General features: G+C 50.2%; 2 protein-coding genes across 2 annotated transcripts in view; both read right to left on the bottom strand.

Annotated features, from left to right (window-relative positions):
• The window catches only part of LOC127000047 (protein piccolo-like), a 7,793-nt gene extending 135 nt beyond the window's left edge, over positions 1–7,658 (bottom strand). The window contains exons 1-9 of the mRNA XM_050863455.1: positions 5,275–7,658; positions 4,865–4,937; positions 4,439–4,679; positions 3,658–4,175; positions 3,248–3,384; positions 2,835–3,043; positions 2,440–2,624; positions 2,190–2,312; positions 1–1,893 (exon numbers count right to left, since the gene is read on the bottom strand). The exon at positions 1–1,893 is cut by the window's left edge and continues 135 nt beyond it. Coding sequence (XP_050719412.1) covers positions 2,221–2,312; positions 2,440–2,624; positions 2,835–3,043; positions 3,248–3,384; positions 3,658–4,175; positions 4,439–4,679; positions 4,865–4,937; positions 5,275–5,445 — 1,626 coding nt within the window. The 5' untranslated portion in view covers positions 5,446–7,658 and the 3' untranslated portion in view covers positions 1–1,893; positions 2,190–2,220. The remainder of the gene's footprint in view (positions 1,894–2,189; positions 2,313–2,439; positions 2,625–2,834; positions 3,044–3,247; positions 3,385–3,657; positions 4,176–4,438; positions 4,680–4,864; positions 4,938–5,274) is intronic.
• Positions 7,659–7,793: 135 nt separating this feature from the next.
• Positions 7,794–10,000, bottom strand: part of LOC127000046 (uncharacterized) — a 99,243-nt gene continuing 97,036 nt past the window's right edge. The window contains exon 20 of the mRNA XM_050863454.1: positions 7,794–10,000. This exon is cut by the window's right edge and continues 315 nt beyond it. Coding sequence (XP_050719411.1) covers positions 9,472–10,000 — 529 coding nt within the window. The 3' untranslated portion in view covers positions 7,794–9,471.

Consider the following 10,000-nt stretch of genomic DNA (forward strand, 5'->3'; position numbering starts at 1 on the left):
TGTCAGATTTCGATTGGCAGATTTGGTGATGACGCCGACCGCAGTCAGTCATTAGCTTGTACTCGGCGGCGTCGGCACCTGTGTGTGTAGTAAGATACCTGACAATCTTGCTTGTGACATTCATATTATTTCTCACCGTTACATCATGTTGTACCCTACTGCTGCTCCACACAATTCATCGGCTAATACCGATGAACCCAACAAGCGCACCTACCAGTAATATTCAGAGGCGGAAGTGAAGGGCGTGTGATGTGTATAGTGGTCCGCCACCACTTTGTTTCCCATGCCACGCTCCTTCCCCGGCTGGGCTGGACCAACAAACACTGCCAGAGGGGAAGGTGTTGGCACGCTGGCAGGCATATTGTTTATTGGTTCACCCAGGACTCGCGGCAGGCACAAAACGAAACGTTACATGCAACTTCTTTTTCTAGTTCAGCGAGTGCACTGAGTGGCGCGTGACTAACTACACGTCAACCTGAGTCTGATGCAAAGAAATTCAAGGCAAAGACGAGAGTAAAAAAGGCAGACAGGAAATATGACTTTCCCAAAGGCTAAGCGGGTCAAGGGAGTGCTGTGTCTCCCACCAAAAGGCGGAGGTTCGAACACCCGATCATCAACCGCATCGGAATTCTCAGCTTCATTCGCTGCGGTGTTCCTGCACCTCCCGAGGCAAGGGGAAAACAGCAGTGCAGGAGTAAGAAACTTTGAATCGAGAATGCTTCTCATGCTAAATGCTGCCGTTGCGATGCTGAACGCAGCACCAGCTGACCACCGCGTCGGTGCAGGGAGGGAACATTTTCCAATCAATATCAACATTCCGGTAGATTTTAAAACCCAATCTACTTCACCACTAACTACATTGTTCTTCCGAAAAAATCTATGGCAAGATTTCTAAATGACATGAAGCACATTCATGCAACCCACAGAGAAGTGTCTCCTGCAATATGTTCCTTTCAGTAACATAGAAAATTTGTACAATTCATTTCCTTCATGAGTGGAATGTTATAATTCGTAATATTTCACCGACAGGTTATGGCGAACACAGCTGGCCGGCAGGGCGGTGGTGGTGGTGGTGGTGGCGACGGCCCTGAGTGGCTAGCCGTCCCCATTCCATCTTGATCCCTTGCAGAATGTATCATGTTGTAGCCGTTAAAGCATACTTACATCACGAGCCTCTGAACACCTAACTATACAATTACATATCACTAATATCAACGTAAGGAACGGGATGCACTCCCTCGACGAGCATCTGTCAAGAAAGGGGCCGAGACAGGGGATGGGCTGACAGGGAGGAACGCAGCAGAGGTCTCGACGACGAATCTTGTGGACCATGTCGGGCGGGGCCGAGGAGAAGGATGCAGTGTCGGGGAACACTGCACCTGCCAGTGTGCAGAGGGAGATGAAGCGAGGGAGATCCTTTTCCAACAGCCTAATGCAACGCCATTAACATGTTATGTAATCTCCTCTCACAAGTGGGCTCTCATTTCTACATTAGCAAGGGTGACGGCATCTTGTAAACACAAGTAGAGAGCATGTATGCCAGTGTGGGAAATCTCTCTGCCAAATGGCTCACCAAAACACGTACGTTCCAACATGGGTCGCTTCAAGCAATTTCTACTTGTACAACTTCGACAAAGACATGCCCCTCAGTGATGCCATCTTAAACTATAATTCTAATGTTTGCAATTCATCTCGTAAAGTAGATCAAGTAAACCCTAATTTTGCGCTCCAAAAGTATCTCTGGCTAGCCGCTTATCCAAAAGCCATCTTATATTTCTATTTTCTTATCCGTCAGACACTAGGACGAGCTGGTGCGCGAGTGGCGCTTCCCTCCCCCTCCACGCCGTACTGCCGTCCTCTGCTGCTCCTGCACACTGCCTTCAGCCACTCGCTCTGCACAGGGAACTCATCTTAGTAGCTTCAACAAATTGATACACACAGTATATACAGCTCTGTCCGAGCAACTATACCTGTTGGCGTCATTTGCGACAGGGAAAGCAACGCTCTGAACTTTTACGTTGCTGTCTTTTGGCAAAAGATCAATAAATAAATATGCAAAAAACAAATCCATACGATCATCCATTTATCTCTGTACCTATCTGTCAATCTATATCAGTGTATCTGTCTATCTCTATAATCTATCTATCGGAAGAGCTAGGTCGTTTCCCAGTCTCAAATCTGATATTTACATGATGTGTTGTGACGGCCGTGGCTCCTGCTTCACTCTTCACCAGGCAAGGGTTCAGAAAGGTCCTCGCGGTCAAGCTCCTGCAGCTGGTACCACCGCGGCTCCTCTTCCATTACTCTCAGTTCTGCAAGGATCGGCGGAGGTGTAGGGGGGACGGGATGAATTCAGAATTTAAAAAATTACTGCAAAATTGCCAGAATGAGTAACAGGGCGCATTGTTATTAGGGTGTGTTGGCCACCTATGTACTTACCTGACAGATCAAGCACAACCTCGCCCAGGAACTCGTTGGGCCTGTCAGCTTGGTAGTTCCAGGCAGTGACCTCCAGGCTGCGCTTAGCCAGGTCTGACGGCTGCAGGTTCGGGTACACCATCGTCTGGTTCCATTCCGGATTACTGGTCCGAGAGAAGTAGCGCGTTCGTCGCTGGTTCTCCACACTGCAAAAGAGGAATTTGTCAACCATCCTAGTCATGCTTCAAGGTATCGCTAATTTACAGTGGTTATACAGCAAATACGGTCAGGTCTTTTTTAGCATCAAGTTCGGGTGGGGGGTTGAGGGCCCCACTTTATATTACAACGTATCGAGATCGCACAAAACATTTTTTAGAAAGGTTCTGTCGGTGATCGCTCGGTGTGTCGTGACTCACCTGCGGCCCGGCAGGAGGTACACCTTGATGAAGGAGTCTGGCCGCGTGTCGCCGTCCTCGAGCACCGTGTGGAGGCCGCGCGCCCGCAGCACGGTCACATACAGGATGCCCGCCTGGGAGTCGTAGCATATCTGCAGCTGCACCTCGCCCATTGGCTGCTCTTGATGCCCTGCCGCTTGGGCTGCCGCTGCTGCCGGCGCACCCGCCGCCTGGGGACAAGTTCCCTCATCAGTTTTCTTCCCACCACAATACTGCTTGTGACGCAGAGGAAAGCTTTCACTCAAGTCTATTAACGAGCTGACAGTTTGCAGAATTTTGGCAGTATTGCTATTTCTACATAAAGGCTAAATAAAACATCAATTCAAAAAATAATGGCTGCTCAGATTTACTGACAAATCTAAGGAAGAGAATACCTTTTGGGGCTTGGGGTTAGGCAGCCGCCGCCCGCCCGCTGAGCTGCTTCGCTGTCGGGCCTGCCTGTCCGAGGGCGTCCTGCGTCCCTCGGCCACAACCTCCCCGGACGCTGCCTCAGATGGAGCTCTGCTTCTCGCTGTTCAGTGCAGTGGAGAAACTCAAGAAAACGCAAGACAGGCGACTACCATTATATGTTCTACATTATCACATATTTTTCATTGTGCTTGTTTTCTAGTATTTTTTTATAAAATATATCTTATACACGTGCAAGATAATGTAAACTGGTACAATATATGATAACGCATTTTGTAAACTTAATACAGTTCCGTTGCTTAAAAATCACGTTACTCTAGCAAAGTAACAAACTGAAGCTGCGAAACAACAAGTGAAAAGACGGAAAACCTCTCACCGTTATGGCCATGTCGATCCCTCGAGGAGTGAGGGACGGGTGACTCTCGTGGCGGAAGGGAGTCGCCCTCGCCGGATGGCCCTTCGTCATTAACACGTCTCAGCTCACGATTGGCGGGCCTCTCTGCTGCTGGGCTGCTCGGGAGCTTGGATCTGGTGTCGGGGCTGTTACTCGGGTACCTGTGTCTGGAGGAGGAGCGGGCGCGAGGACTTGTTGGCTGGGATGAGTCCCTGTGCCGTTCCCGGTCCTGCATCGCCTCGCTTCTTTCCCTCTCGTATCCTCGACTTTCACTGGCGAAAATAGTCTCTTGTGAGTTGCTGCCAGTCATGTCATTGATGGGACCCTCCGAACTCGACCGATTCCCGTTAATGTCCAGCGGGTCTTCTGGCGGAGGGTCTGATCGGCGCTGTGGGCTGGCGTGGTGGCTGGAGTTGTCGGTGGAGGATGCTGACGGACCTCTGTCACGGCCCTGCCACTTTTCTCCCGTCAGTCGCTCCCCGGTTATCATATTGATGTCACTGCAAAATCAATAACCGCTGGATATTAGCATTCACAAAGGGTGGATACGTGTCGTCATTTATATGAGTGATAATTAAAGCATCTAATCGCATATTTGATGAATAAATGTTTGTTGTAAATACATGTTAATTTCTTTTAAATAAATTAGCAGGTGCTGAACTTCATAATACATACACACCACACACACACACACACACACACACACACACACACACACACACACACACACACACACATACACACACACACACACACCACTGACCTGCGCGCCACAATCTCCACCTCCACGTCGTCCACGCTCTGGGTCACGATGCTCTGCACCTCCTCGTACGTTCTGTCTACCAGCGATACGCCGTTCCACTCGAGCAGCAGGTCCCCCTCCTTGAGCTGGCCCAGTGTCTCAGCCACGCCCCCGGGGTGCAGGCGCGCGATGTAAGCCCCAAGACGTCCCCGGGTTCCGGGTATCTCCTTGCCGCCTACCACTTTCATGCCGAGACCATTACCTGGCAGCGACCCGCAACTCATTGGAGTGAATGCATCAGTGACTTCAGAACAAACGACGCTTACAGCAATTCAACGAAAATAACTTCGTTAAATCAAGGTAAGGTTATTATTTGCAGACAATTTTTCAGCACAGACTTGCACGATTAAACAGCACAAGACAAACAAACCAGCACGCTGGACTTACCAGATATCCTCCGGTCCTTGGGATCGCGGGTGAGCAGGAAGCGCTTCACCTTGGTGGGCCGCGGCACCCCGGCCTGCGGTGAGCTGCGTTAGTGCTACAACACCTCCTCCACCACTCTACCACCACCACCACCACCACCACTGACCCTCCATTACTTGAATGAACTAACATGATGGCTGGGATATTGGCCTCAACAAGCAAGAAATCTACTTAAAATTATTTTTGTACTCTGTCAAGAAAGTTGAAATAGTCTCTAGATAAAATTCGCAGAAAAAATCTTTATCATCCAACAAATAAAACCACTCATTACCTGGGCTTCATCATTGCGTCTGAACACATCCAGGGGTAAAGGAGAGAAGGAAGCTTCCCTGCGGGCTGTAAGGAATGTTATGCTTAGCCAGCATACGTACCTTCACTCTTCTCTGGGCTCCGTTGTCGTGGTGCTGTGACGTGGGATTCTTGCGGTAGTAGGGCGGCGAGGCTTCCCCGCGGTAGGGCGGGGCCTCGGAGTGGTGGGCAGCGGGGCGGCTGTTGTATTCATGGTGCGGCGGCGAACCGCCATCTCTGGAGGGTCGGCCCATCGGTGAGGCGCGGCCGGGGGTGTTGTAATGCTGGCGCTGTGGTGGCGAGGAGCTGCGAGAGGGACGCCCCTGGGAATGGCGAGGAGGACTCACGCTGCCCCCCGGGGAACGACCCAGTGAAGGATGAGAATGGTATTCAGTGATGTATGAGCCTCGGTAAGGGTCCACCTCTGGCTCCACGGGGGACGCAAAGCCGTCATTGAAGATGTCCTTACCTGGTCCTAAGTGTGTTAAGGCATCTCTTGAATATAGTGCATCCTCCTCTCTTGGTAGAAATCTTCACAGACGAATATTCAGCACTGGACTATCTAATTATCCCCCGTAGTTACAGCATTTACCCTGAGGCTCTCCCCAACACTCACCCCTTCCCTTTCCCTGCACTATTACAAGTCACTTGTCCCTGCACCACCACACAAGTCACCACCAGTTGCCCATTTCGTCCAAGCTCAAACTTATTTAGTCGCAACAGTCAAGCATCCTTCACCATGAGGGGCATCACACAGCACTGTACTGGCTCCGGGTACATCAGTACCCACACGCGCCCCCGTTTATCCGTTCGCGACTGAGGAGTTCTGATAGCAATGTTTAATTTCGTAGTAAACGTTTCGCTGTGAATTACCCTTGAATAAATTTTCTCTTTATTCCTATGCAAACTAAAACAAATGTTGACAAATACGGATGACTTTATCTATACTCTTTGGCCTCTCTTGGCCCTTGTCCTCGTTGGGTTCACTGGTTCTTCATAGCTACGAAAAAGGCTTATGAGCAACCTCTTCGACCCTACAGGCTTCTATGGCTGTCACTACAGACATTTACTTAGAAAGTAGTATCAACAGTCGAAAGGTGACTGATGATAAACAATATGCGAACGCTAGAAGTTGAAACTTCATCACTGGAACTCGAAATAACTATATTGAGCATGAGACGGCAACCTTTTGTGTGGACGCAACGTCACGAACTCAGAGAGAAAGGGCCAGAGCGGAACTTGTATTGTCCCCTCCCCCCCTGTGAAGACGTCCTGGGTGAAGGCTTGTTCACACAGCAGCATCATACCCTCATGTCCCTCTCTCATTTGCGCGCGTTGCCAGTGGTTCTGCGAGAGTGCTGAGATCTCACTTCACTGCCTTGCCGCAGCAGTGGACACCCGAACGAGGAGGACTGGGTGAGCGTGGGGCTATTCACACTGCCATGACTATTATCAAGCTTTGAAAGAAACATTGATTTGTGAAGGAGACACATGAGACTGCTATCTCTAACCACGAGGGCAAAAAATTTAGTACACTAACATCGTTTAGCTGCTACGTGCAGTGAATGGAAAACAGGTTGGTGATCAGTAGAAGGTAACTACCGGACTTGGGCCAGAGCTCCACCTGAGACAGCAAGCAGGCAAGGTGGCCAGCACGACACTCACGCTACGTGCCACACAAGAGAAGCAAAACGACTCACAATAATCATAGCAGCTTGAGCAAGAGAAACAGGGAGGGTGAAGAGGGGCCAAAACAAACTCATATACAGAACTCCTCAGCGTTTAGGACAAGTAACAGAATGGTATCGACTGGGGGGTTACAGTAGCCATTCGCTGGAGTTGACAAGCAACAGGATATTGCCACGAAACGGACAGTTGCACGCGGGAACAGTCCCACTCTCCCGGCCGAGTTTGGGGTGGGGGAAAAGCGCGCAGGGGATCGGTAGGATCAAGGGACGCAATGTTAGCTAATTCAAGATTCCCGTGTTATTTGGGCTTAGTAACTTTTGGTTTGTTGTTGGGCTGTGCGCAAGAGCTGTCTGGAGGCCACAGGTCATGGTGCCACACTGGGTAGTAAGCTAAGGATGGGCAAGCTAAAAGTGTGATCATTAATGTATCTACACTCGATTTTTTTAAAGTTTACTGATGACAAGTGACTACAAAGGTTGAACAGAAGACTCTGTCAACATGGAGTGACAAGTTACTATACGTGATGTTTCTACAGACTGTACAAGCTCTGAGTAAAGAGTATGCTGCTGTACTTGGTGAATAGCTATTGAATGTCTGGCTGATGGTGGTTTGCTGTTGGCCGTCTGCGGTGCAGGTACAAGCGAGTTTTGAACTGAAGCAATAGCAGGAAAAAAAATTATAAACTAGCCGGCGCGTGATATCTAGCTGCCATCCAAAGCGCTATTTAAGTTGCTAGTTTATATTAATTCAGCAAAATAAAAGAGCCATCAAACTGCAGCCACAACGGAGAAAAGACTACCCCGCCCTCCCTGAGTGGCCTGACTGAGCCTGGCAGGGGAGGCTCGAGAGAGTGGCTGCCGCCCGCGCCCCAGCTGGTGTTGTGGTGAAGGAGTCTTACAAGAGAAACACCAAGGGTCTTTCAAATAACATGATGTATTTGAAGGTCAACAACAATTTGTATTGTTTACATGCCATGAACAAATATAATGAAATGGAATGTACAGTGACATAGACATCGTCCTCAGAAGCAAGAAAGACACATGCAGGGAGAACACAGACTGTGCTTGACACTGAAGTTTATGGGCAGTGGAGCTCCAAAGTGGCATCCAGCAGCACTGTTTGCCAAGGCCCGTTGTGCATGTTACCTAGAGGGCGGGCGGTCGTGGGCATGCGGCCGGGCGGCACCTGGACCCGGCCTGCCCAGCCCTCCGCGGTGCGGCCCGGCCCGACCCTGCCCCCGCCCGCCCCTCCTCCAGCTACAATGAGGATAGCAGCTCAACGACCCGCTTAGTTTAGTTAGGTAACCCAGGGGAAGGAACAAGACCGTTCCGCTCGTCAGGTAACACTGACTGACACACAATTTAGTGAGGAAGAGAGAATCGTAGCCCCCGCAAGAGCCTCTCAGACTCTGTCACTCTGCCACATCGATCTGGACCCTCCGAGGTGGCAGAGTGGGACCCACATCCGCCTCGAAGCCCTCGAGGGCGGCGGCACTGGCCTGGCCGACCAGAGCGCCGCTTCGTGCACCGCGGCGGATGAGACTTATAGAGAATATTGGGATGAGTACACCAGCAACACCGTGAACACAGTAACAGGATCAAAAAGGATTCCCGAAGTCCGTGCGTCTTTTACATTTTCCCTCAGGAAAGTATATTAGTCGTGATTCCCCGTAAAATCCTCCATGGGAAGATATCGGTAATACAAGATGATCCAGGAAAGGAGTCCGGGGAGGGACTCTCGGCTTGGATGGTATCGCGGGAAGAGGATGCCATCAGACAGCAAGGGGACGCAAGTGATGGGGTTCCTTATTGGGAGACAGACTTAGGCAACCAACTTTAGTGGACATGAATGGCAGTTCTTCATTCGACGAATCGAGTTCGATATGTTTTGGAACAAATTATTCAGTATAGTGATTTAGTGGTAAGCTTTATGTTGTAACTCTACTCATACCTAAAACATAAAGGTGAAGCAATCAAGATGGTCCGTCACCACTAAGAAGAAGAGGGTCGGAAATCATTAGGAATTCAACCTTCAATAAAGTGTTATCAAATGCTTAAACGAATTGTTCGAGTAAGTACGGACATAAGGCACAATAACTGAGGGAGGAGAGCAAGGTAGAACGTGGCGAGTTACACTTATGGTCAAAGTCGTCGCCGCCACACGCAGCCGCCCCCGCCGCCTGGAGGCCGGGGAGGCGGGCGGGACGCTGCTCGACTCGCTGTGGATGAGCGACTTGAAGTGTTTGTGTGGATTATGCTTATCGTCAAGTTACAGGCCACAGATAGAGTTCCAAATATCCTCAGGGAAAAATGACACTGAACCAGCCTCGTGGTACAATACACTTAACCTAGGCAACCGGAGGTACTTAGCATTATCCGTATTTTATACTTAAATGCACTAGATTTGTCCCCTATTTGTATCACATAAGATGTGCGGATATAATGATATATACTGTTATCTTGCAACCAGATTTGATTTTGTTTTCATGGATATACTGCTCGATTTAGTGGGACAGTTCTAGCTTACGACAGTTGTTGAGAGACACCAACCAACCAACACCTCAACACGAGAACCACAACACACAACACCACTTACTTCCGGTACCGTCTCTGTAAATCATACTTGCCTCTGTGGGTCTGACTAGTGATTGGTGAGCTTCCTAGATCCTCTAGCAACTTTCGCGAGCGTGTCGGCATGTCGGGCAGCAGTGGCATGGCCGGGGTGAAGTCACTCATGGTGTCGCTCAGGCTGTCGGCCGTGAGGGGCGAAAAGTCAGAGAGCCGCTCGTATAGAGCGCCCGTGAAATCTTCACTCTGGAAGGTGGAAGCGAGGCGAGCCATGGATCTATCCTCCTCCGTCATCGGATAGTGGGAGGGAGAGGGACCTCGTGAACCATAATAATGGCGCGGTGACGTCCTGGCCCCGGGCGAACTGCCGTACCGGTTGGGTGGTGACCCTCCAGCTTTGTACGGAGAGTAGCCGCTGTAATACCCGGATGAGGGATCTCGGGCGTCCCTCAGGATTTCATCGATAGACCGTAAGACACTGGTGGTGGAGTCGCGAGCGGATTGCGGCGGACTTTGGTCATAAGGCCCGTAGGCTCTGGGGTCTGAGTAGCCC

The sequence above is a fragment of the Eriocheir sinensis genome, chromosome 17 (assembly GCF_024679095.1).
Source record: "Eriocheir sinensis breed Jianghai 21 chromosome 17, ASM2467909v1, whole genome shotgun sequence".
Taxonomy (NCBI): domain Eukaryota; kingdom Metazoa; phylum Arthropoda; class Malacostraca; order Decapoda; family Varunidae; genus Eriocheir; species Eriocheir sinensis.